The sequence below is a fragment of the Parus major genome, chromosome 12 (genome assembly GCF_001522545.3).
Source record: "Parus major isolate Abel chromosome 12, Parus_major1.1, whole genome shotgun sequence".
Classification (NCBI taxonomy): Eukaryota; Metazoa; Chordata; class Aves; order Passeriformes; family Paridae; genus Parus; species Parus major.
The window spans coordinates 20,286,620-20,312,830 of record NC_031781.1 but is presented as its reverse complement, the minus strand read 5'-3'; the positions used below and the strand labels follow the sequence as shown (position 1 = coordinate 20,312,830).

General features: G+C 40.7%; 2 protein-coding genes and 1 long non-coding RNA gene across 5 annotated transcripts; 1 reads left to right on the top strand and 2 right to left on the bottom strand.

The window, feature by feature from the left end:
• Positions 1-13,282, bottom strand: RBSN (rabenosyn, RAB effector). Of its 3 annotated transcripts, none has more exons than XM_015640682.2 (12): positions 13,169-13,282; positions 12,638-12,866; positions 11,246-11,389; positions 10,092-10,192; positions 9,406-9,451; positions 9,150-9,311; positions 8,006-8,247; positions 7,132-7,202; positions 5,370-5,456; positions 4,852-4,954; positions 4,343-4,417; positions 1-3,436 (listed from the first exon to the last, which is right to left on the bottom strand). In XM_015640682.2, exons 1-12 carry the CDS (start codon positions 13,265-13,267, stop codon positions 2,351-2,353), a joined length of 2,445 nt encoding a protein of 814 aa, XP_015496168.1. In that variant the 5' UTR covers positions 13,268-13,282; the 3' UTR covers positions 1-2,350. The 3 variants fall into 3 exon arrangements, with proteins under 3 accessions (XP_015496168.1, XP_015496169.1, XP_018863616.1); XM_015640683.2 differs by having other exon boundaries at positions 12,638-12,827; XM_019008071.2 differs by lacking the exon at positions 5,370-5,456.
• Positions 13,017-23,191, top strand: LOC117245033. Its single transcript, XR_004499167.1, has 2 exons — positions 13,017-13,129; positions 22,907-23,191. It is a non-coding gene; the product is annotated as an uncharacterized LOC117245033 (long non-coding RNA).
• On the bottom strand, positions 19,522-23,090 carry TRH (thyrotropin releasing hormone). The gene is made up of 2 exons (XM_015640692.2): positions 22,880-23,090; positions 19,522-22,053 (listed from the first exon to the last, which is right to left on the bottom strand). Exons 1-2 carry the CDS (start codon positions 23,073-23,075, stop codon positions 21,488-21,490), a joined length of 762 nt encoding a protein of 253 aa, XP_015496178.1. The 5' UTR covers positions 23,076-23,090; the 3' UTR covers positions 19,522-21,487.
• Positions 23,192-26,211: the final 3,020 nt, after the last annotated feature.

The window sequence follows — 26,211 nt, the reverse complement described above, 5'->3', positions numbered from 1 at the left end:
ACACAAAATAAACGTTGTTTTATTTCATCTCTTTTTACAAAATTTTCATACCGAGTAGTGCATGCAATTGTAACAAAAGTCAATGCTAATTAGTTATTGAGCTTTATGCTTAAGCCATCTTCATTGCCTTGTGCCTTGCAAGCCTCACAGCAGTCCATATACCAGCAAAGGTCTTCATTTTGCAGATAATTTTAGTATTAGCTGTCTGTCTATCACATTTAACACTGACAAAGATCATGAGGTATGCTAGTGTTACCTGCTTGTAAAAATAATACATTACATATACAATAAGAGTAGTTATTAGTGTATTAGCCAGAAAATATAAACAAGGCAGGATAGTTTCAACAAGGAAAAAAAGCACTTTTTAATGTGAAAGCTGAAGCCACTGAAACATTTTTTCACGCTGATACCTAAAAAAGCATCAGGTTAGAGTGCAGGAAGCAATCCTGACTAGCAACTAAGTCTGTCCTAAATAACTTCCTTATCCTATCTTGCTTAAATAATTCCAGGGATTCTGTTTAGCTTTCAACAGTTTTTGGTACCTTCATGAATCTGATGCCAAGCGCCTATGTTCTGTCAAGACCTTTCTGAATCCTCTGTTGTTCTTGGTGCAGAATAACACCTGGGGACTCAGTCAGCTCTAATAAAATATAAGAACTTCATGGTCTTAAGCCAACCTCTTCTGCACACCTTTCAACTCCAGATTCAGGCTACATCAGACAGACCATCAGGTATCCCTGACTGGCTGGTCTGAGTTACTTCAAACCCCTACTAGTGGTATTAAGTGAGATATAGGTGGTTTGGTCTTTTTAAACACCAGTTCCACAAACCCCTACCTCCACATACAGCTAGGAACAAGAGTACCTGCTCTTCAGGTAACAGAGTTACTTGTCTCCAAAATCTTAAGCAGTGCTGGGGTTACAGCTATCCCAATATCAGAGACATAATTAAAAGATATATCCCATTACACAGAACTTCACAATTCTGAGTAAGCCTACTACTATTAGTGCTATACAGTGTGATCTGCCTGATTTTCCCCTATTTCAGCCTTAAACAAAGAAACCCTTTAAGATTAACTCACCACCACCACTGGCTGCAAACTGATGCCTGCTGATAGGCCTGTGCCTCTCAAAGGTAAAAATCAAAGCAGTTCAGATTCCATCCTTTTCAAAAACCCTGCATTTGCCCAGCTGTTGGCCCTCACACATCACAAGTACTAGCTGTCACTTGGTCATCCTCCAGGCCACAGGATCACAAGAGGTCTTCAGTCTGAAGTTCCTTATTTAAAACAGGTATGCCTGATTCTCATAAAAAATGAGGGGAATCTAAAATGAGAGAGAATTGCCATTTGGCACTATTGCAGCCACAGACTTAGTCTCCCAGCTTTCACAAAATTCCCGTGGCATCTCAGCTTTCCATGATAAACAAAATTTTTTGTTGCTTAGGTGCTACAAAAAAGTGTTCCAGACTCACAACAAACGTGATCATTCTGTGACCCAGAGGATTTAAAGGAATGTGCAGATTCCATAATGTAATTAGCAACTGGAGGTTCACCCTTTATATTACAGTTAGAAGTGGTGCTGGCCTCATCTCCTTTCCCTGAAAATGAGCAAATGCTTGCTCCCATGTGAGCAGGTCTGCACCCAGCATGACGTTATGACACCATGGTTTGCGCTCAGAGCAAATGGGAAGCCAGCAGTGATGAAAAGCATCCAGATCTTACTTGAGCATCTTCATACAGACACTAAAAAGTCACTCATACAAAGATCAGTTAAAAAGTTATTCTCAGTCTTAAGATCCCTTTTATGTATTTATTACCATTGCACAAACTTGATCTGCGAGCCTGTACATCCAGCACACAGGAGAATCACAGCAGCTCTTTAATAGCACATTGCCAGAACACCATTAGTAGTTCAACTGCCCTGGGTCTGGCGAGTATAAGAAGTTTTAGAAAAGTTTTCATCTCTTTTTAGTCAAAGCCACACTTGAAAGGCCAACACTACAGCAGAAAGTGGTAAAGAGGGCAAACCAACATTCCAACCACTTCCACATCATAGTTCCATATTAGCACTTAACCCCTGGACCAAAATAAGCATTCCATAAGACCAGTTAGCAATAAAAGTGCTGTAAAAAGTTACTTTAAAATTTCTTACTCTTAAGCTTTTGAGACCAGCAGCATTTCTCAGTAATTCTTTCTTCAAGACTGCGTAGTAGTGGCAATGTCTAAATGAAAGTGCTTTAAAGTCAGGATTCTCCCAATTCCCTCGTGTCACCTATACTCCTGTCTGTATCTGCTTTACCTTCCCATATTTAACAGCAGACTGAATTATTACACAGCCCTGTTGCTGCTTCAGCAGTTAGATTTCTCCTTCTGCTTTGCTAACGTGTACTTCAGTTCCTTTAAGTTCTCTGTCAGTACCTCCACCTCATCCAGTCGTCCACTGTGTTTGGCATCAAATATATAAGCTTTAATATTATCGATCTGTTGGAGAAGTAGCTCTTCCTCTATAGCCTCCTCTCCAGAGATCTCACTGCCATCCGCCACTTCAAAGGGATTGATAGAGGATCCTTCTTCAAATGGATTCCCTGGATTCCAACTGCTCCCAGGCTTTTCAAATGGATTTTCATCCTCTTCAAAGGGGTTTGAAGTACTGCCAGGTGCTCCATTACTTTGTTCATCCTCCTCCTCACTTTCAAATGGATTATATTCTTTTTTATCACTTTGCTGAGCTGTGTTAGAGAAAGAAATCACTGGAGATATGTCTTTGGCAAATGGGTTACTGGGATCTTCCTCCACCTGAGGGGTATCCGCTTCATCCTCAAAGGGGTTTAGACAGGCTGGCTGATCCTGGTCTTCGTCAAACTGTGGGACATTCTGGGGTTTGAGTGTGAAGGTCAAATGCTCTTTAGCTGGCAGCTGCTCAACAGCAGGAGTTTCAAAACTTGTGTCCCCTTTGGTATAAGTAACATCCAAATGCTGTTTGACTTCTCTGAAGTCTAAGGAGCAAGTCCTTGAATGCTGAAACATGAATTTATGGCGCTCTCTTTCCCACTCCTTTTCACGAAGGACCTGAAGTTCCTCCCTCTGTATCTCCTCCTCTTCTGCCTGTTTTTTAGAAAGCTCAATAGCTTTCAGAGTTTGCTGTTGATCGTATTCATCCTGAAGCTGCATCAGGTTCTCTTGCAATGTATGGACCTCATCTATCCTATTAGCTGCCTTTGCTTGCTTAATAAAGGATGTAATATTGTCAATCTGCTGAAGAAGTGGGTCTGCTCTCTCGCTCTCTCTTGAAATGCTAGATGTGGGTAACCAGCCTTCAGATTTTCTGACTGTTCCTTTTTTTATGTAAGTTTCATCACCATTAACTGCAGATGCAGATATGGAGATAAACTCCTTCTCCTTTTCCTCTTGTTTCCCCTGTGTTTCAAGAGCAACCTAAACCAAAAAAACATGTAGTAAGAAAACACCACGAGCTTGAAAAAAATTCATTCTAAGTATCCATAGGTACAAGTTAGCTGATCTTAAAGACATTGCTGGCTGAAGATAAAAGGGATCAGGTACCATTTTGGTTACTTTGCATAAGATTCTTACTTTCATACCATTCCTTGGATGCTTCCCATGAGTTTGTGATGGTACTGATGAAAAACCTATGACATCTGCCTCTACAAACCTGAGGCAAAGTAGGAGCAGCAATTCTCTTTATAGAGGGAAAAAAAAATGCAGCTGTGCAAGGGGTGGTCTAGATTTATTTAGACATTAATTGTATTGCATATGACTACAGCAGACACCTGTAATAGAACATATAGTGTTTAACGTCACTGATTTCACTGGCTTTTGGAGTGGAATGATTCTTATTTCTCAACTTATACCTCAAGATAAAGTTAGCTTTAGTTTATAACTAATGATGTCCTCCCTCCTAAAGCAAAAAAAGCCTCTCTCCCTGCAGAGGCATCCTTATTCTAGTACGTCCTTTCCTACCAACAAAACAAGTTTCCAAATTCTACTTAAGTGAATGAATTCCTGAACCCAATTTTGAAGTCAGTGTAAACTAACACACTCACTTCAGGGCTTGCTCTGCACGCACAGTAGCAGAAACAGCCCATGCACCCATGTCCCTGCTGCTTTCTAGTAGTATCCAGCTCTGTGCCCACTTGCTTCTGTTCTGGAAAGAACAAAGCAGCAGCTAGGCAAAACCCTGGAAAAGGGGATGAAACAATATGGATGAAAAAATAACAAACTGAAATCCAGTGTTGAATGCAACTACTCATACCCACAGAGCTCCCAGGATTGTATCTATGAGAAGGTCTGATACAAGACATAACAGATCCCAGCTGGTCTTACCATATGCAGTCTTTTCTTCTTCAGTTCTTCATATTGATCCTTGGTTGGCAGGGACATTAGGCCAAGCAGTTTTTCCTGGCAAAAATTGAAATATTTATAGTGTTGCTTGAAGGTATTCAGCCCATTTTTCAAGTCCTTGAGAAGAGAGATACTACCAGCAGAAACGATACAAACAAACTTATCAGAAATGCTTCTATACTGCAGTTCCTGCTGCAGGTCTGCCACAGCTACACTGCTGGGTGGGCTTACACCTCAGCAAGAGGAAGAGCCAAGGCTTACACACTTCTTGGGTTCCCCAGGCCCAATGCTACTCTGAGTACAAGATTTGTGTTCAAGACAGCTTATTTAAGGCTACTGTAAGTCGTTAGGGGAAAATGACTTTCTACAGAAAATGTAGAAAATGTAAAGAACTAAGTCTCCTGTCCAAAGAGTTTCAAACCACAGGGATGCCTGACAAAGAAAACGCTATCTTAAATGTACATTCGTCCCACAGCATATGCTCTATTTACCTGAACAAAAAGTGTAGCTGAATATCTTATCATCCGCTGAAGTTGAAGTATTTTAGGATGAGGTTGAGGATCTTCATGCAAGCCTAGACTCAAAATCTTCTTACTGAATCACAGAAAACGTACAGCCTCATCAGTTCAAAAACAAGATCAGGAAAAATGCCAAAAAAGCAGAGAGACAATATTGGGTGAAAAACTTCTGACGTTTTTTTTAGATAAACAGTTTAGGATATTACAATTTGTAACACCTTCTCTTCCCAGCCTTGGAAAAACAAAGAAACCCCAAACAAACAATTCCTTCCCCTGAAATGGTGCTGCTACTTGTTTCCTCTATCGTTAATTATTCCTACTGCAAAGGAATGCATGAATTTTAAAGAAAGTAGAAGTTGGTAGTGTACAGGAACAGCATCTATCTTTTCAAATCCTGTTTTCAACTGAGCAGACAAATTGATCATCCATATAATCAGTAAAGTTTCAACAGAGATACATACATGCTGGGGGGAAAAGGGAGAGTCTTTTACCTTAAGGCATCTATAAATTCATACATTTTTTGAATCTCCACCCTCAAGTCATTAGCATGATCAAGGTTGTAGGCTGTCTCCCCAGCACTAAGGAATAAACAGAACTTTACTGTAAGTCATGCATCCAGTTAACAACATATACAGCACTACTAGTTATCCCAAGATGACCAAGATTCAACAATGGTTAAGAACTGCTAACACCACAGGGCTAAATGATTTTATTTCAAGCTCCTATTTTAAAAAACTTTTTTTTTTTTTTTGTGACAGGAGTGGAAAACTATAATCATTTTGTGAACATGAACACTTCATAAGAGATAATTGTATTTATGATTAAATACAGTTATTTAATGATATATATTATGATTATTACTTATAATATGACTTACTACTCTAGGAGAAACTGTATTCTAACATGAAAGTGCCACTCTACAAGTAATATCTAAAATATACACATGCTTAACAAATGTATCTATTTTGTGGAGATTTTTTTCAAGGCAACTTAGTGGGAAAAATCTCTGGCTGAGTAACTAACTATACCATTAAAGCACAATACTTCCACTAGCATTTGTCAGAAAGCAAAATACTATGCTCAAAAGGGTGTAGTATTTAAGATGCCAGTAAATGACTGTCCACAGGGGGACACAATCTTTACTAGAGTCTCCACTTTATTGATAGAAGGAATTAGGACTTAGTGGGGAAAACTCTTCATGAATTTTTAGCTTCCATGCCTTTTTGTATCACAAATATAAATTATAAGAATCACTTTCTCAAAAGTAACTTCACTATCCATAGGATTCCAATTTCCAGGACACATTACTAGTCAGAAATCTTTAATTTCACCCATAACCAGCCTGTTGTTTTCTAACATTTACTTCCACTCAATACAGCACATCTGTATTTTTACTTTTCTCCAGCTGCCAAGCCACAAAACCCAATCTTTCATGAATTCATGACAAAAAGTAGTAATATCCTAGCACATTTTTCACCTCCTGTACTTCTTTCTTCCTCTTGCGAGGAGTGCTTTTGTAAAAACACTCTTGTTACTATTTTTTCTACAACCATTAGATCTAAAGGACAGGTATAGTAATATTTATTAACTTCAACTTTTCAAAAGGAAATGCTTCCTAGTCAAAGACCAATGTGTGTGTTTCTCTCACTATGCCAGCCTAAAGTATAACCTGACAAACTCTTGCAGACAGAGCTGGAGAGACTTAAGTTACCCCAGTGAGAGAATACTACTGCAAGAAATTATGCACAAAACTGAAATACGAGAATGTTGCTTATCCACTACAGCACAGGGTACCCAGGTACACTCAGAATAACTGCCAGGTGAAGGTGCTTTACACAGAACAGATGGAAAGCGTTCTAATGATCTGCTCCTGCTGACACTCCTTGGAAGCCAGAACATCCCAGCTGAGGACAGCAACAGCCTTCTGCAGCTGTTTTGAAGAGGCTCATTTGCACAAAAACTGTAGCCTTGTACTTTCTTTTTTTGCAAAGATGATGTGTCAAAGTGTAACAATAGTGCCTCACTGGGAAATGCCTTTAAAAAAATTAACAACTCAAACAACTCTATATGTTATCATTAATAATTAATTCAGTACTACTTTCTTTGAAGAGCATCCAGAAGACAACAGATAATGAAACACTGATGTTTCTTTTAATTTGCACACTCTTGCAGCCTTAGTACACCACTTCCTTACTACTTCCCACATTTAAAGGAAAAATACATGTATTCAAAAATATAACCAGCAATGCTTACTTTAGTGATTCTGCCATCCTTATGTATTCTGGTGCCTTCTGGTCAACCTTCTCCATGCAGAGTCGGAGTTTCTTGTTATAATATGAAAACAAAATGTATAAAAAAAGAATTGACATTAAAACACTACTGCAAGAACATGCCGATATGAATATTTTCATGCTGCTTGTGCAGATTTAAAGTTAACCATAATGGAAGGCACTTTAACTATTCAGGATGACAAGACTCTCCAGTTACCTCCAGAACACATACGGCATTGTCAAGAACAGAGAAAGACTCACTGTACCCCTGCAAGGTGGACTTTGAATCGAGAAGCTGTTTGAATGATTGACCTGGACAACTTCTCTTCACCAACAAGAGCACCAACAAGATCTCCCATAAATACTAACGCGGGGAGTTTGTGGACTCTTCTGAAAGGGTATCTGGTGATCATCAGTACCTGCTGCGAAGCACATTTGAATATCATGTCGATAAAGATGGTTCAAAAAATGCATTTGCCATCAGCGTAAGGACAAACAGTGGTGACATCGAGTCCCGTGGTTCCAGTGCAGCCCACCAATCAAATGCACACCATATTATTCACTTGCTAAATAAGTTCACAAATTTAAGAGAGAGGCATGTCTGAACTAGTTCCAGATGATAAGCATGAAGATGCATTTATAAAGATGTATGAAGTTAATGTGGGCCATAAATACTATATTGCAATTGATTCCAACATTTCAGATATGTCTTTGTTACATGGTATACACACCCAAAAGTCTCTTATAACACAAGTCAGCATTAAATCATAAAGTAAGAGTTTAGACATGAGGTAACAATCCAAAAGTCAAGTAGTGACCACTGCAGAATATACACTATAGCACAGGGCTTGACTTACCTCATAGAGTTTCACAATCTCTGGTGTGTATTCTTTCTCATCAATCTGTTGCTCTCTTTTCAACAGGGTGTCCTTGCAGTGCTGACAACAACGGATTCGTTCATCATCCTTCTCATCCAGAACAGAGCTCGCGCTGCTTATGCTGCTAATGCTGCCTCGGCGGGAGCCATGGACACTGCTGGGTGAGGAGTTCGGGCTCGTATGAGAACCCAAGGCCTCTTTGCTGGCACTAGTGAGTTTGCCTAAAAATTATACACAGGTAATTTTACAGTAACTGGAGAAGCCAACAGATTTTACCAACACAAACAAACTGCCCTTGAACAGAAACTTTACATTCAGGTGGTACTAGAAAACCAGGTTGAAAGTCTCCTGAAAGACATGTAAGGTTTGCACGACAAACACAACTTCAAGTCAGAATTTGGGTCTTCATTGCAAATCTTGCTGCATTTAAAACTAGCTAGAGAGCAGACTGCTAAGCATCACCTACTTTGTTTATGCCTAGAAGCGTTCTCATGTTTGAGCCTGCACAGTCACAAAACAATGTGTAGAACAGGTATGATAACAGTGTCTAGCATTGTACTTGATCACGCTGAAAGGCACAGTTAATGCCATTTATCTCCACAGAAAATACAGTCTCCTCTCCAGTGCACCAGATGAGAAAAATAAAAGTTTGAAGTGGTTCTTAAAGGCCTACATATGAATTGTTGTCCCATGGTCCAACATTTGGACAGCACAGACAAACTGGAAATATCCACAATGTTTTTAAATGTCAAGAACCTTGGCAGTTCCTAAAGTTAATAGCTCCATAGTTATAGTACTTAGTAGAATAAATAATAGCTATATTTATCAGGAGTTACTACTTTTTTACTACTTACTATTTATTTACTTACTATTTACTATTACGACTATTACTTCTAGTAAATTTTTCAGTGTCATACAACACTTCCAAATCTGAAGAATGAACAGAGACAAAGGAGAAATCATTCCTTGTATTCTGTTTCACAGACACGTGTCTGCATGAAACTGAATGCAAGTTTTCTGCAGAGGCAGACTATTACCAGCATATATTTTTCTAATGGCAAAAAGCCAGGATGCACCCAAAGTGAGCTAAGAAAAAAAAAAGAATTAACTCTATGGTGCTTACTTGCCAAAGGAAGACTGACAAATTCCATGCACTTCTTGCACATAATAGACCCACAAAGGCGGCAGTGGTGACGTCGGTTTCGAATACTGAACTTACTGCCACAGTCTGGGCAAAATGGAACATCCTGATCACTGACCCAAGGCACAACAGACTTCTCTATAGCTGTGAGCAGGAATACACACCACGTAAGTATTCAATTAATTCCTCAGCTGGTTAAACTATAGGGGCAAATAGTCTCAAGTAAGCTCACACTAACCTCTTATTTTAGCTGACTCAGTGTTTGCTCTGTCAAATGATGTAAGCTGGTAGAAGATAAACAATATATTTAAGAAAATTACACTTTTGCAAGGAAAAAGCCCAACACAACTCAGCCCAACAAGAAAAAAACACCTGGCATTTTTAAGAGAGTTTCAGCTGGTTTTGCACCAGACCAATGTAACTTTCACATTTTTTTCTAATTCCATATTCATACCAGTGCTAAACAACTGGTTTTGTCAAACCTGTACAAATCAGCACTTTTTGGATGTAATCCTTATTGCAGCCAACATTACTGCATCTGAGCCAAAATGCAGGTGTACTATTGGCAGATTTTGAAGAATGAGAAGCTGGAAGAATCATGACAAAAATATTGGGGAGCAATTTAGTAAAGTAAAAGATGGAGAAAATAAAACAGGAGAACAGATGGTTCTTGAAGCATGGAAGTAGCATCTTGTGAAAGTAGCCATCTTCAGCTTGAAAATGGTGCATAGAACCAGAAATCATACCCACAGCACAGGGCCAAAACTCAAGGTAATGCGCAGTACTCAAGGTAATGTGTAAAAAGAGTCATAGTTTAGTATCCTTTATATTCCTAGATAAATGGGCACACTTCATACTGAAATATAATTTTTTAAATCCAGGAAACATTTAGAAAGCTGGAATATTAAAAAGCACCAAATTTACCTTTTCTAACCTTATAATTAACTTATTGACTTCAACTACATAGTGATCAATCCTGGCTGCTCGGTGTTTCTTGAATTCAGAAAGATGGCTTCTCATAGCACCTGCAGAGATAAAAGAAAGTTGTCCTGGTCACCCAAGTACTCTGTATGGATTTAAATGCCAGTTGAAAGACAAATGTCTCTTCTTTTCACCATTTATTTCTCAGGTTCAAATTCAATTTTAAAGACTCTAAGATCCCTAAGGTTCATCTTCTCAACTGTCATCAAAAAGCAGTTCTCACTTCTCTAATGTTCATAAACTCCTCCCTAAATTTATTCTTAGCTAATATTTACACTATGATTGTTGCTCAAGTAGTTACAAATTCAAAAGTAAAGTAATATACAGAACTCAGACCCGGCAGACCCAAAGGACTCAATCCTGGTCTGTCAGCACCACAGTGGAAATTTTCCCTTGATCCACAAGAGATGGTGCTGCTTCCTTCTCCAAAAAAAACCACAGTATTTCAGTTACAGTATAGGCAATTGCCAATAGCACTATTTATTATTACAGGCTCAGTCAGCTTATCCTTGAAATTATAAAAATGTCGATTTATATTCAGAGAAATGGGGTTTGTTTGTTGTTTTTTTAATTTGTTTTTTTTAAAGTAAGGCCCCTTTTAACAAGAGGTGATCGCCACCTCAAATCCAAGGAAAAAACTGGAAGTTTAAATCAATAGATAATCTTTTTGTCAAACATACGAAGTAACAACTACGTAAGTGTAGCCCAAAAGCTGGAGATTTTATATACTTCTAACTTAGCTATTAATTGGTGTATTATCTGTTTTGTAAAGTCACAAAATGAAGCTAGTTGCACAGAGGTGAACACAGATTAGGCAGATCTCAGCAGCAGCACAGGCACAATGACATGACAAACAGCTACCTGAAGGGTAGTTTGAGTACTGATTCTATACACGTCTTTTCTTCTCCCTATTAACTGTGTTTTCCTCACACTTCACCCAATGCAGACAGGCTGCTCAAAGTCAATGTGCAAACCATAACCCTGTGCTAACAAATCCAGCACAGACACAATTCCAAGCCACTTCAGCAATACTGTAGCCCTTTCCCAATTCAGATCAAAAGTTATCCCCACTGTGTATTGCTTTCTAGCTGTCCTACCTACTTCCTGGGGCTCCCACATGTATGGATCTACTCCACCATAGCTAAATGACTCATATCGTTCCTGAGATCCAGAATCAGTTCTGTCATCATCTTCTTGTTTCAGAAATTTCTTCTTTGCTCTTTTGGCCTTCTGGACTAGATCTGAAAAAGATAAACCCAAGTTATCTAACATATCAGGTAGTAACCAAATATTTGCAATGTGGAGTCGGTATAGAATATTCCTCTTTTAGCAGAAATCTTTTTCTTTGATAAGTTTATCCTCAAAACAGTCTTAGAACCAAAATGCAGTTCAGACCGCCACAGATGACACAAAATGCCCTCTGTTGTCTGTCATAAAGCAGCATGATGTCCTAAGGACAAGACAGTAGATTAGAACATTCTACTGAGGGACTTCACTGTAAAACAGCAATGTCTTAAACTATGGGACCTGACTTACAGCACAAGGCATCATGTAGTTTTATCTTAATTCTCCTAATTCCCAATTATTTTCTTCAGATTCAAGGATGTTCAACACATTCCTTGTCTTACTGCACAAACTACAAATTTCAGTGTGCTTGTACACATAAATAATTTTTAAAGTATTAAACAGCCCACTGTTAGGGCTAGGGTTTCACCAAGAAAATTGATTAATACTTCAAATTTGAGTCTATCTCAAGAAAAAAAAAATCAAGACTGCCAGGCCACCATTGCTAGCATACTAAAACAAAACTAGAAAGGAAACACACAGAATTATCACCAAATTTGAAACATCTTCCTCTCAATATAAAATGACAGTGTACACAAGGGGATAAAAAAGGGAAGCATCTTTGTAAAATAAAATTCAAAGAGATTTTCCAAACACTACTGAAAAGTGGAAATCCATAACAGACATGGAACAATCCCAGCATCTCCTGCCAGCTCCACCGCCCACATGCGTTTCCATGTCTTCCCAACAACAACCTTTCTTAACTTCACACTTTAATTGCAACCACAGTTTTTTACTGTCAAAACAAGAAATAAATGAACTGCAACCTGGCAAGTAATAGAGATTCCCCATATTCTCCCAGTCTTCAAGTAATTCTTGGGTATTCACTGGGTTACAGTACAATTTCGAGTTTTCAGATAAAAACAAATAAAAACCTCAAGAAGGTCCAAAATCGCGCATAAAGTCAGACATTTGAAGAGCAATGTCCTTCAGCGCCTGTTTTAGAATCAATTTACGGAAAGTATCGGGAGAAGGTAAATACTATGCTTGTCCCAAGGAGATTTACGGAAGAATGGAACTGGCATGCCTCGCCTGTCCCTTCAATTAATATTTTATTACTGTCAGACATTGAGGAGTACTCGAAGTACGAGCGGGAATCTCCCTCCCACTGCCAAGCCAAACGCATTTACCACGGCCGCCCTTACTTCGGAGCTGCGCCCTGACGTCCCGGTCTTCGCCCGGGTGCTGCTCTTCGTAGTGCGCCTGGAGCTGCCGGAACGCCTGGAGATCCTTCAGGCACAGCGGGCACAGGAAGCCCTCTCGCACTTCGGTCGGGTCTCCGAAGGCCGCCGGGCAGCCCGACGCCATCGCGTCCGCGTGTGCTGCCCTCACCGGCTGCAGGGATGCGGGGGCCGCATCGTCGTTAGGCACTGCCTGAAACGAACCAGGCCAGCGCCGTGCGACCGGCGGCGCAAGATCGGGGCGGGAAGGGCCCGGGCTGGGCGCGATACCTCCCCGCTTCCGCACCCGCTCCCTCCGCGGCCCTGCCGCGCCTCCGCGCAGGCCCCGCCCGCGGCAGGCCAGCGGCCGCGGGCGAGCAGGGATAGGGGCGGGGTTTAAGGCGCACCGCCAGCAGTGAGGAGGCCAGCGAGGGCTGCCCCGCCCGCCTGAGGGGCCGTAGCCCAGCGACAGGCCAGGTATGGCTGGGGAAAAGCCCAGGGCCGGGGTCGCCTCACCTCAGCGCCCGCGCGGCCGATGGCTGTCTCCAAAGCAGGGCGGCCGCGTCCCGTCCCGGCTGCCGGGAGCGGCTGAGGGCGGGGCGAGTGCTGAGCCATCGATGAGAGGAAAGGGCGGGGAAAAGGAGGGCTCATCCGACACTGGGGGGGGAGGCTGCCGAGCGCAGAGCTATCGATGGAGGTTGGGGGCTGAAGCGGAGTACCGGGGGTCGTTGTCTCTTCCGCGGCCACGACCGCTCGCCGTGTCCAGCCGCCTTGCAGTAGGCCCCGGTAACACGTCCCAGAGGTGCGGTGACAGAGTCCTCTCCAGGACGGAACGACACTGTCACGTGGGGGACGCGCGTCCCTCCGCCGCCCCTTCCCTCCCCGCTGCCCTGGGACGGTTCCCACAGCCCTGGTGGGTCTGTGCTGTGTCTGCTAGCTGCTGAGCACGCTCTAGAGGACCACCGTTGTCACTATTAACACGCTTAACGTTCCCTTTCCAAGCCCACCGTGTCTACTTAAAGGAACTGTCCCAAAACTGCAAAGCAGAGCAGCCGGTGATGTACTTAGCCACAGCCACAGCCGTAGCCCCGGAATCCCACTACTTGCCTCCTGACAAAGAGCTGTGTAAATCAACGGCAGGGCCTGTTCACTATCCCCTTTCTGATGCCAGCTTTTTGTTTCGTTTCCGCTGGTAATAGTCCCTTCTCTCAGGCACTCCTAATCAAATGGAAACAGTAGGAGTGTGTAACCACACTTCGGCTTCATGTGTTAGGATTACAAGCTCTTGGAGGCAGAGATTTTCTTACATGGCAATGCTTTTTACGCTTGAGTCATGTCCATTAACAGTAGATTTTCACTCATCATGTCCTGCTCTTCTACCCTCCGGGTTAAGTCCTTTAAAGCCTTTTCAGCACAGATCGAGATGGGCTGGGGAGGAAGAGAACCAGCCTGAGGCTCCGTGTCTTAGAGGATTCACCTGCTGTGGTGTCATCCCCCTGGATTTCCTGGAGCCGGAGGTTTTCCTGGTAGTGAGCCGTGCTTGTGCCACCTGAGCCATACCTGTGCACCTGAACTACCTCTGCTGTTCCTTGCCCCTTTTGTCCTCTGTTGAGGCCACTGAGTTACAACTCGCTGAACAGTGAAAGAACGATACAGCGATACTCGTGTCTCTAGAAGAGCTGCAAGATCTATGGAAGTGCAGAGCTCGTGGGGAGGTTTCCGTTGGTATTTCAGTTTTCTGGTTCCTGTTTCATGTGCGTGATTTGTCACGAGTGTGCAGGGCACGGGCAGAAAAAGGGGTGGGTGAAGGATGGGAGACGTGGCAGTCACTAGATGGCACGACAAGCACGTCTTAGAGCAGCCGAGGGCCTGTGGGGGCCGTACATTTCACAGGCATTTGCTGTAAGGGCTTTTTTTTCTCCTGCCTGTGATCTGTGAGCCCTGTTGACCCGGGCACTCCATCCTCTCTTGCCGTTCCCGGGTAGTAAGAATCAGATGTGTAAGGAAAAGCAAGGCTGTACAGAACAACAAGCTCTTTCCTCAACGCTGTCTCTATGCAGCTTCAGTAACTGCTCTTTTTCAAAAATAAAGTCTTAAAGGCTAATTAAAGTGGTAAATACAACAATTGACGTCTGGTAGCCTCCTGTTGGGATACAAACCATGCAGTGAGGACTGCCGGCAGTGAGTTGTGCGGAGGATGATGGCATGCTGGGCTGTGCACGAGATATCAAACATTTCAGTGTATCTTCAGTTAATTGAGCTCCTTTGCATGTTCTATGTTTGACCACAGATATGAGAACACATCTCACCAAATGAATCTTTTTCAAGTACTGAAAAACACCTGATAGTGTCAATCACTCTTGAAAAGAGAAATTTTATTCAACATGTTTAAAGAAAAATGACGCTGGTTTTCCTGTTTCTGAATATAAGTGGTTTTGAGCCCTTCCTGAGGAACTCATTCCCCATGAAGTGACTGCACCGGCTCAATATGATTTAGATTTTTATGAGAGTATTAGACTTACTGGGAATATCTCTGAGACAATTAGAGGACTGATACTACAGAGTTATGCCAGATGTAGTGATGTGCAGAGTGGTATCAACTTGCTCCCAAAGGGAAATTTGAGCTTCTCTGTCCCTTAACAGATGTTGAACACGATCTAGTTTTGTGCTGGTGTAAACAAGAAGACTTTGGCTGCTATTATTTGGTCAGGCTCATCACACTTCCCCATATAGAGAGTGTTCACAAAATGAAAACATCCAGGTCAGTCTAAAGCAATTCACTTTACAGTGCTTTAAAAATTAGTCTTCATCCAGCTAGTTGCAATCGGAAGAGGTATTTGGGGACAAATTAAACCTTACTGCAGTCCTACGGATGCTCTTGGGGACTGCATTTGTATCAGTAATGGCTCACAGGGAATGAATGCAAACAAGCAGTAGCACAGGACTTGCTCCAGCACCAAAATCAGACCTATACTGCCCCATCCTGCCGCTGGGACATAAAAGCTCAGCTGACAAAACCCCACATCTATTAGGTAACTCCTCCTCTGCTGCAATCAAGGTCCTTTGCAAACAGTAAGAAAATAAGTGGCAAAATATGTTTGTGAGTTGTAATAACTCTTAACTGTGAATTTTAGGATCTGGTCCATTGCTAACTTGGTCAGTGCTACTGATGTCCAAGAGGAGAAATTTCAATGGGAATATGGCTGAGAAGGGGGATACAGTTGACCCCATAGCCATGGCACAGCTCCATCAGAAATATGTTCCAATTGGGGTCACCTGTACTCTTTGACTTCTTGTAATACCTTCAGTGCCATTTGGAATGTTTAATAATGGAATCTGACCTCAGCACAGGACAGGTAAATGCAAATGATGCCTGTCTAGTTATCAGGGTATTCAAGTGGAATGTTTTTCACAAACATACTGAAAAAAGGTTTAAAATATCTGAAATTTAACAGCATTGAGTTCAATATAGACTCTCTAAACAGAGTGTAAGCAGAGTGAAAAATCAGACTGTTGTTGAGAAAATCAGAATGTTCTTTGTAAGTATTCCCTAAAAAAAGGTCACTTAATATAACTTAATGCTGTTTTTAACATTTGACTAAGTTCAATTTTATAATTTAATGATAGATTTTTTTTAAAGTTCATTTGAAATCTCCTAACATTGAAATGGGTAGCACAAAACTCATCTTACAGCATTAATGGTCTTTAATTTTAATTTATTAAAGAAGACGTTTTTGTTTGTTTAGGTGGATATAACCCAAAATCCTGTATTTTTCATTTTGTTCAGAGAACTAAAATATTTTCATATTGCTATTCATTTTACCAAAGCTCATATATTCAATAAACTCAAGTTGCTTATACTAACATTTTGATATATAACAAATCTGTTAAATTAGTCTGCGTAGACAGGATAGAAGCTACATTTCCATGCCAAAACCATGATTTTTACTGTGTTTGCAGTCTCATCAATCCAAACTGACAGCCTCATAGTTTGCAACAGCAGCATCTGATTACTTGTTGAGCCCCTTTTATCTGATTTGTTGATTAACTGCTTCAGTTCCTGCAAGCCAGTTATCATGTCAAATTTGTTTGGTCCCTTAACTCTGCTGAATAATCTGTTATATTGGTCCTGAGTGCCATGGAGTGGCAGTACTTACATGAAGTAGGTGAATTATAAAGAGGAGAGATGGAAAGATTCAGAATTCCTTTGCATTTACATTTAATTTAATGGTTTAACTGTAAGAGCTGAACACCACAATGCCTGGATTCCATTCAGGGTCCATTTCAAATGTCAAGTACGCCACATTTGGGTGCTGTCTCTTCTAACCTCTCATCTTCTCTTTTGTGTACAGACTTGTGCAGCAACCAATCCCCTTCTTGAAGACAGCATGTCTAAAAGCAATAAGTAGAATACCCCCACCAGCTGGTATTTGGCAGGGAATGATTTACGATTTTTTTGGTAGGGTTGTTGCTCTCTTTTTCAACACCACTTGCTTGTTCAAAGAGATTGCTTTTTGTGTTGACTGTTTTGGCTCAGAGAACCTTTCATAAATTCTTTGTATATTTTTAATTTGTTTTGACTTTTCTCCTCTTCTTCTTTCGTAAGTCTTCTTCAGATACCCCACACAGTACCAGTTTCAAAATCAAGAGGGAATTTATGGTGGAAACATATACTTCCCTGTGAAAACTGCTTTAAATCAGCAATCATTTTTCAGGCAGTCTCTTCAGATCGCTTTCCCTGGTTTTCTAGTCATAATGTAACATTTTCCCTGTAGCAATCAGCTACTAAATTGTCTATGCTGCATCATATTCATTACATCTTTTGTGGAGAGAAGATGGCAATGAACTAACTAGCTATGGTGTGTTGGATCCTTGTTTACCTGCATTCCATTTTGTAGGAGTATTTGTGCAATTTATTAAGTCCAGATCCCCCCTCTTTCCAATGCATATGGACAGGAAGAAAGTGAGAAAATGTTAGCTGTGAGGAAGGTGTTCCTTCAGTCAACCCTTCTGTCACATACTGCTGTCTTGTCTGGATCAGTGGCCGTCAGTTCAAATTTGTTTCAGTGGCTGAAATAAATTCAAGAGCTGGTTTCACCTTTTGGCTGCGATCATTCCATTGTGTTAGTATCTGACATGCCCCATCATTATCAGAAATGAGTATCCTGCCCTAGCATAGCAATACAATTTATGATCTAGTAGCACTCCTTCAGCCAGTGCTCCTTCCATCTCATGGAAGCAGACAAGGTGAATTGGCTGGTACCTGACAAATGTCCTTTCCTTGGTTTCCTTCTTAGTACTTTGAGGCTGTGTTGGTTTCATCAAGGAGACAAAGCACAAAAATCTTCACACAGATCTACAAGTAATCTTAAGGCAGGTACATTAACTCATTTTTCTCAAGGAATTTCCCATCTGGTTTTATTGGAGGTCTCTGTGTCCACACTTTCCTCATTACTCAGCAGGAGTGGGGAGTTCGTGTTGTTCTTATCAGAATGTGAAGAGAGGCTTCTGCACTCCAATGCTGATAGTCCACATACCCATTTCTTAGAATTAAAAGGATTTCCCTGTCTTAAATTTTTGTGTCATGTCTCTGTACAATCTAGACCTCACACAGCCTCATCCCTCCTGCATTTTCCACTTGACTTCTTTCAATCATATTTTTTTTATTTATAACAATGTCCTGACTGACTGATGCTTTAAAGTTACAGCTGACCCTTTAATGTCAACTGAGTAAGTTACCAGGGAAGCAGTGACTACTTCAGCTGTGGTGATGATGATGTTTTCAAACTTTCTTCAACTAATGAGCAGTTATAAGTAGTAATAAAGGTGTTTGCTGGGGCCACATGTCCCTTGGAACCACTCAGCCCATGCTAATTACCGTGAGTCAGTGAAGAGGTCTGGGCTCATAAGTAAGTGTGTGGGAGGGGGCATAGAACAGTAATGGTGAGAGGTATTGAAAATAGTTGCAGGAAATGTTAATTATACAGCTGGTTCACATAAACTTCCTCCTCCCATTAAAAGCAAAGCTCATTTTGAAGGCACTTATAAAATCTGTGCTTTAGGAATCAAGCTCCCTTATGTCTCAGTAACTGGTAATACCCAGATATATGAAACTGCAATGGGATCAACAAGGAACTCATCTGTGCAAGGTTGTTTTAGTCTCAATTAAAGCTGGAAGTAAAATTTTGCGTGACTGTGCTTCCACATTAGGGCCATCGCACAGCTTTGCTCTGTGGATTTAATTCAGATTCTGCAGAGGAGATTTTTCTGCTGACTTCCATGACCTCTGGACCAAGTCTGCCTCTGGTTTGTTCCTGAAGAGCCCCATCCTGTCTGACAGACAGACAGTGCAGTTCCCCAGGGAACTGTGCACCTGTAGGACCTGGTTCTGCAGTTGTTACAGTGTGAGTGACAGAGCAAAGCTAGTTACTTGTGGATGTTTACATGGCTATTAAATTCTCTTAAGTTTTAATAAAAAGTTACAGTGAAGGGAAGGTATACAATAAAAATAAGATGATGAAAGAGATGTGCAATTAACTAATTCTTGACTTATAACTAAACAGTATATATATATATATATATATATATATTTGTGTTGTTCATAATTGCTAAGAGATTGCCCAATATTTACTATTCAAAGAAGCATAACACTGTAGGATAAAAGCTGGCTATTTTCTGCTTTGTTCCTTGGCCAAACTCCAGAGCCAAAAAGCTTTTAAGATGTAAATAAATCTGACAAATACTTAACTTGGAACTTGTGCTTATGTGTGCTTCATAGTCACAAAAATGTGAAGTCCCCAGTGGCAGTTAATGCTCTGAGAATGACGTCTGTAGGAGAAAGAGTGTACTTGCCTGTTAGTATGTCTGCAACACTGCAGATAACTGGAAGAAATTAATAAATAGAGATTAAATTTTCATGCAGACACTGGGAGAAAATGTCCTTTTGATCCAAGCTAGAATCTGGACAATTTGAGATACAAGAGTGAGTTAGAAAAAAGAACTTTTGAAATATGTAAACTTTGATGTCACCCATGTTTACCCAGTTCATAATTTTTCTTTTTTGTGTTTCACTTATTTTGAGGATTTCATAGCAAGTAGTGTTCCCCAAGGTTTAAGAAACATTCATTCACTGACAAAAATGGTATGTGAAATGATATCCTTCAGAGAAATAGGTTTTTCCCTGATAAAATGCAAATGACACATTTTAAAAAGCATCATATATAGAAAGTGTGCTTCCTGTTGAAATTGAAGTGTCTGGAATGTCCCCACCTATCTTCTCTAAGGACTTCTTCAGCACTTGTTTATTAGAAACCTCCTGTCAATAGAAGATGTCTGACCATTGTCACATACTGAAGAGCATTTTATTTCCAAAGTTAGAAATTGTTTGATAGACCATGTTAAGTGTTGATCAGCCTGTGGGCATCCAGCTTCAGTGAAACTTGTGAGATGATTAATTGTTTTTCTTCAGGGCAGCTAAATTGCAAAAGCTTCTGCAAAACTGATTTCTGTAACTGAGGAGGAATTCCGAGTCAGCTAATGCGTCTCGATGGTATTGAGGATGAATGTTGATGGAAAATACACTAATTTGTTCATCAAAATAACATTCTAGCAAAATATTGATGTGCTATAATTTCTTTGAATGTACAAGAAGTGATGTAACTCAGTGTGCTCAGTAACTGTGTATCAATTGCAGAAATCAGTAAATCAATTGTTTAGACCCACTTTAGCCCAAATGCATAATTTTGTGTGTCATACAGGTGGAAGATTTTAAAAGGGAGTCTATCATCCTTCCACTTCAGTAGTTAAAGTTTCAAGTACAAGCATGTGCTGACCACCAGCACGCAAGGAGATTATATGTAGAAGAATACCTTCTGATGTTATTTTATTTAGCTTGAGTTGGTTGTATGTTTTTCATGCTATTCCAGTGTGTTTGTATAACGAATTAGGACACCAGAGTTGACTATTTATGTTTATTGAATAATTCATATCAAGTAAACACTTTTGGAAGTCTGACCACAGAAAGTAAAAGCATTCCTTTGAGAGAAGTCAGAAATCCTTACTGGAAAGGATTTCTTCTTGCTTTATTATTAAATGTCTGAGGAGAAGGCATGATTTCAAGGGGCATGACTGAAGTGTGGACACACCAGGGTGGGAGTTCTAGTGTGGGCTGTACACAGTCAGGGGGATCACTGCTGTGCTTGAGATGTTCAGGGATGTATTAACCGTTTGCACTCTGTAGCATCTTAGGTGAAAAGGGTTTTCCTGTGCCAGTTCCAAGTCAGACTATCAAGTCATTAATTTCTTTTGTTCCAGTTGAAACTGTTCCTGTCTCTCTATAGTGCTTACTGTCTGAACAGACTGTAGTGTACAAGGACTCAGGTGTCCAGAATGTTATCATTTAGAACTGAAAAACTGCTCTATTTAATTTTGAAACAATTGGCATATGTTTTTTCTCCCTCACTATTTACTGATTTCACTGATGTGAGAGGAAACCATATAATGATTCTATTTCAGTAGCATCAGAACAGAAATTTATGAGCCTGTTTCAGTCATTCAGGAACACACAGTTGGATTATTCTGGGGTCTGGGCTCCTGAGAAAATAAGCACTCTTCCTAAAGTAGGGGCATTGAAGATTCTCAGTCTGTTCCATTCATATGGGTCCTTTAGTTCTTTTGCTTTAAGTGTGTGACAAAGCCATTAACTTGGATGGGGACATTAACACACCGAAAGGTAGGTGCAGAGGTCAGCAACAGGAAGCCAAAAATGAGTGAACAGAATGTTTTGGTGATCTGGCAATTTACTTCACCAAATGCAAGTGCTACACAATTATTTTCTCATTCCTTTTTTTCACTCTCCAATGCTGAGCTCTTTCCTGGGTGCTGATGCTTTACTTCTACCCTGTCTCTGCTAACATCTTCTACTAAATCAAGCAACAAGCTGCCTTTGTGACAGGTGAATGACGCCTGATGGCCTGTGTCATCTGAGCTGTCAGAATTCCAGTGCCATTTTTCAGGATGCTGGTGTTTCTCACTGTATTCTACTTCATAATTCCAGCCTCTTTTGCTAGGATGCTGGTGCTTGTACATTAGATACCTTCTGCCTGGATGTTCTTTTTTGGATAACTCACTCATGTAGGTTAGCTGTGCCCTAGGGCTGTTAGCAAACTGATCCAACTGTGACTTTCTGCCAGGAGGCTGTTTTCTTTTCAGCTCCAGATAGACATCAAGGTCATCTTCCATCTCTCTTTTTCCTGGATGCTGCCTCTTCTGAATGTCTCCATAAGATGTCTCTTCCTCAATAGCTCTTTTTCCAGGATGCTGTCTCTTCTTCAGGTTACTTACATACTTTTTCCCAGGGTGTTGTCTTTTGGAAAGCCATTGTAGCAGAGGGGCATTTGATTCTGACCAAGGAAAAGAATAACATTAACAAGATAATCCTCCCTAAGGAAGTTGTTATAGGAATCTGTGGAGCAGGATCATAATCTGTTGTTCATTGAAAGCCAACTCAATATTTCCAGCCACCAGTCATAACACTATTAGTATCTCTTACTCATTCTAAAGCTCATTTTAATATTTCAGGTCTTAGATCGACACAAGGAGTTCTCAGCATTGATGTGAAGAGGGATGATGGCTTTTCCTGTGGGCACTTGGGGCCAACTCATCTTCCACTCTGGAAGGGCCCTGTGCTCCTGTGCACCTCTGTGCTGTTTCTTGCAATCCCTGAGTCTAATCTTCCACTGCTGTGACTACTGGTAGCAGAGCATCTACAAGGTGGGAGGTGCTTACACTGAAGCACCCTCACGGAAAAAGCCCGCCTCTGTAGGGGGGTAGGAACCAGTGGATTAAGGCAGTAGGTGAATGGTAGCACCCCCACTTCGAATTTACATTAGGTACAGAGTCCACAAGTGCAGAATGTCCTTCATGGGTCCTCTTCCCTAGGGAAGTACCCGCCGGACAAGCAGGTTTTCTGTGACAGGCTTCTACCTTTTTATTATGCAGCAGCTGCTTAGTGATAGTACAGCCTTTCCTGAGCAAAGAGATCTTAGAGAAGAAAGCATCTGTGAAAAACTGTCAGTCAGTGTATTGCAGCAGCCCTCTTATCCTTCCCCTCCCCTTAACTCCAGAGCTAAGTATGAACATTAGAACCTGGAAATCATACCTTGGATCTAATGATCTCAGCCAAGTGCTATCCCATCACCAAATGGGTGTCCCCAGTGAGATATATACCTTTATTAATCTCTTCTTCCTTTTCAGCTTCCTTGAGGACAGACTGAAGAATGAGGCTTTCAGGTCTCTGAAGGATGTCATCCAGGGAACTTTTTCCCATGTTTTCACTTTCCTCTGGAAGGAGATGTCCCCCGTTGAAGCAAACACCACACAAGGTCAAGCAGAGGAGCAGCAGGGGCAGCTGGATAGATGGCATTGTGGGACAGGATTCCTGCAGCTTCCATGGACAGAGAACAACAGGGGAGGAGGATCAAGCTAGCAATAACAGCAATTTTTCCAGACACTGAAAAATAAATATGGCACTGCTGCAGATCTCTTAGGGTCTTTCATCATTTCGGTTACTAACCTCTCAGTTTGTTTTTTATCCTCCAAAGCATCTAAATTCTTCATAATTAAAGCCAGGTAGTTGATAATTTTTCTGGCAGAATAAATATGATATGAACTGCCTGAGGCATAGGTGATTCTGAAAACCAGTGATTTTACACTGTCTTCTGCAAAGGGGCAAACGTAATTTCCCCCTTGAACTCTGTATGCACGAGGTTCAGGCATCTATGCTTGCTATTCCCACAAGGCAATTCCCTTTGCTAAGGGTTCATTTTAAAATACTGAGATTAGCAGCACCTCCATTCCACCTTTAGTTAAAGCCAAACCTAAAAAACCCACTAGTTTTTTAATAACCCTATCTTTTTCTATACATTTAAAGTAGCCATGTGCCTGGGTATTTGTCAGGCTAAGATGTCAGTTATGCTCTGTGGGGCAGGGAGATTTCTTGGATGGAAAGAAATGAGAGAAGTACCTTATATTTTTTTCAGAGGCATAGTAATAATAATTGTATCCTCTATTACCTCTTGCCCAGATACCAAGTGTTTTTCTATTTCTTCTAGCTAGCACTGAATTCCTAACACACTTAGAGATTAATTTTACAGTAAGCAGAGTTCCTTCAGTAGAATGGAATACATCTTTAATACTACTATAGCAGTCATTTAGCTTAATTATATCTTCAGAATATAAAAGAAATGCACAATTTCATGAAGTCCTACAAATTTTCCAAAGAGAAAATGAGTTCATTACCTTTGTTATTGGCAGGTTTTTATCAGTTCTGATGAAATCCTTGTGCAATAGACGTAAGAACATCATATAGGCAATTTGACTCAGAGCAATCTTTAGACAAAAAGGTAGAATCTGATAAAAATGAAATTATTTGATAAATTACCTGATTTGTAGTTTCAGATTTTTGCTTGATGCATCTGCCAAGTGCTTTAAAGCTGTTTGTGCACCTGAGCTTCAGAGTTGTTCTTTTGCTGCTGCAGGCACACGGAGTGTCCAACAGAAGCGCTGCCGTGTGCTCTCTGCATGGCTCACGTCTCTGTACTTATATGGTTCTGCCTCTGGACCCTTTATGCAAACAGCTCTGAGGTAAATTAGGGGATATGATGTGTTCTTTTTTTTTTTAACTGCTCTCAGAGAGCTGCGTTTTGAATGCATTTTAAGATTCGCACAGTTATCTGCTGGCCCCAATATATTCATGCTCAACTCCCAGAAATAGTTATTTTCCCATTCTCTAAAGAGATTATTTTGAATTTTATGTAACTCAGCATGAGGAAAAGGAGGTTTTCTTTGCTTAACAAAACTAAGCTTGTTTGTCCTCTGTTAAGCAAGTGTTTTGGAGCAAAAGCAGAGAGGTAGGTAATTAATTAGGTTAGGGGGGAAAGACAATAGCAAAAATGTAATGGATTCTATTTAAATAAGTTTATACCATGGCTTCTTATTCTGAATGACACTATACAGTTTCTGGCTCACAATTCCATATTTTTTTGGCATAGCCTTTAACAAAGAGTATTTTAGAATATGCAGTGCATAACATTAAATATTAGAATATGTTTATGTTGCTGCCATGTGCTTCAAAAAGCATTATACGATTGTAACTGGAAAAATGACTCCCTGCCTTTAATTCATCTGTCTACTTAAGATACTGCTGATAAAGGGGCACAACTGCTTCACATTCCCTAGGTGTTGTAATTCCTTAAGGTCTCTCAGGTACGACACCTGAGTTTAAACAATTACTATATTGCCCTACAAATGAAAGTGGGCATTGATGAAACTGTCTTGTTTCATTCTCATTAAAATCTCTTCTTGACACTTTTGAGCTTGCCTTTAGAGAGCGTGGGTGAAGTCCTGTATTAAAATTACATTCCCTTGCAAAGCTCCTCAGCAGGTGCAAAATTATATTCACAGTGCAATACCCAGGACTTCCAGTCTGGCCAGCTTTGCCTCTTTGCCCAGATTTATTTTATCTTATTTTGGACTTGTTCAATAGAGTTTTAATGCTTTGTTTGAAGGAAGAAAGTTAAAATTAAGCACCTCAAAGAGTTGGGGATTTTTAATGAAAAATGTAATTTTCCTATTTCACAGCTGGAAAACTGTGGCAGTTGTTTTTAATACGATATCCTTCCTTTTAGAGTTCTGTTTTGCTTTTTTCCAGCTACATTTTTTTTTTCAGTTTTATTTTCCCCACAGGTAATTTTTCTATTTAAAAGATTTCTGGACTTTTATTTTATAAGTGTAAATGTGCTTTCCTCCCCTTTACTACATGATTACTCCTGGCACTGAGATGAATTCATGGGTAGGAGGGAGAGTTTGTTTTCTCAAACTCCATAGTGTTCCAGGCTATACCTTTTTTGTCTTGTCACAAGTGCATTGACACCCCAGCCTTGCACAGAACTTGTGTCAGCAGAGGGTTTGGCTCCCAGTCCACATCTAAGTCTGTGGTAAGTTGTAGAATAGCACAGAGGTATTGAACTACCACATTTCACACCTAAGTACAGCATTTCAGCACCACTGTGATCCTCAACCCCTTTGTTCAACAGCTGTATTTTCTCATGTGTGCATCAAGTCCCTTGATCTTTTTTATCAGCTCTGTTGAGGAAGTTCCTGATTTTTCTTTTAAACATTCTCAAGGGAACCCCAGCTTCTCAAGGGGCTTCTAAATGAAGAAACTTGGAGGCAGACAACTCCGTGAAGCCAAAGTCACACTCGTACATGTGATCTCTGAGGACTGAGGTCTGTGTTGCTCCCCTCTTCAGCCTGCATGTTGTTTGTGTTGCTGACTGCAGTCACTAACCTCACGTTCCCAGGAGCCTGGTGCCTCTGCTTGTTTCTGCCATTTCAGTGTTGGTGTTCATAGGAACGGGGCCTTAGCATTCGGCCGGTCACTGGGCACACAGTTGGTCCCTAAATAGATCTCAGAAGTGAATAATGAAAAAATCTGCTGCTAACCTTAGTCTCATCTCTGTTTTAAAGAATATAGACACTCATTTTGTGCAGTTAGACTC

Bases quoted from the DNA above. Each gene is read 5' to 3' on its own strand.
- RBSN (XM_015640682.2), bottom strand. From the start codon at position 13,267: ATGGCTCAGCACTCGCCCCGCCCTCAGCCGCTCCCGGCAGCCGGGACG. The intron at 11,390-12,637 runs GTAAGGGCGGCC...TATCTTTTTCAG, and splicing joins CGTCAGGGCGCAGCTCCGAA to ATCTAGTCCAGAAGGCCAAA. The intron at 9,452-10,091 runs GTAAATTTGGTG...ATCTTCTACCAG, and splicing joins TAATTATAAGGTTAGAAAAG to CTTACATCATTTGACAGAGC.
- TRH (XM_015640692.2), bottom strand. From the start codon at position 23,075: ATGCCATCTATCCAGCTGCCCCTGCTGCTCCTCTGCTTGACCTTGTGT. The intron at 22,054-22,879 runs GTATATATCTCA...TTCCTTGGTCAG, and splicing joins GGAAGAAGAGATTAATAAAG to AATCAAATGCCCCTCTGCTA.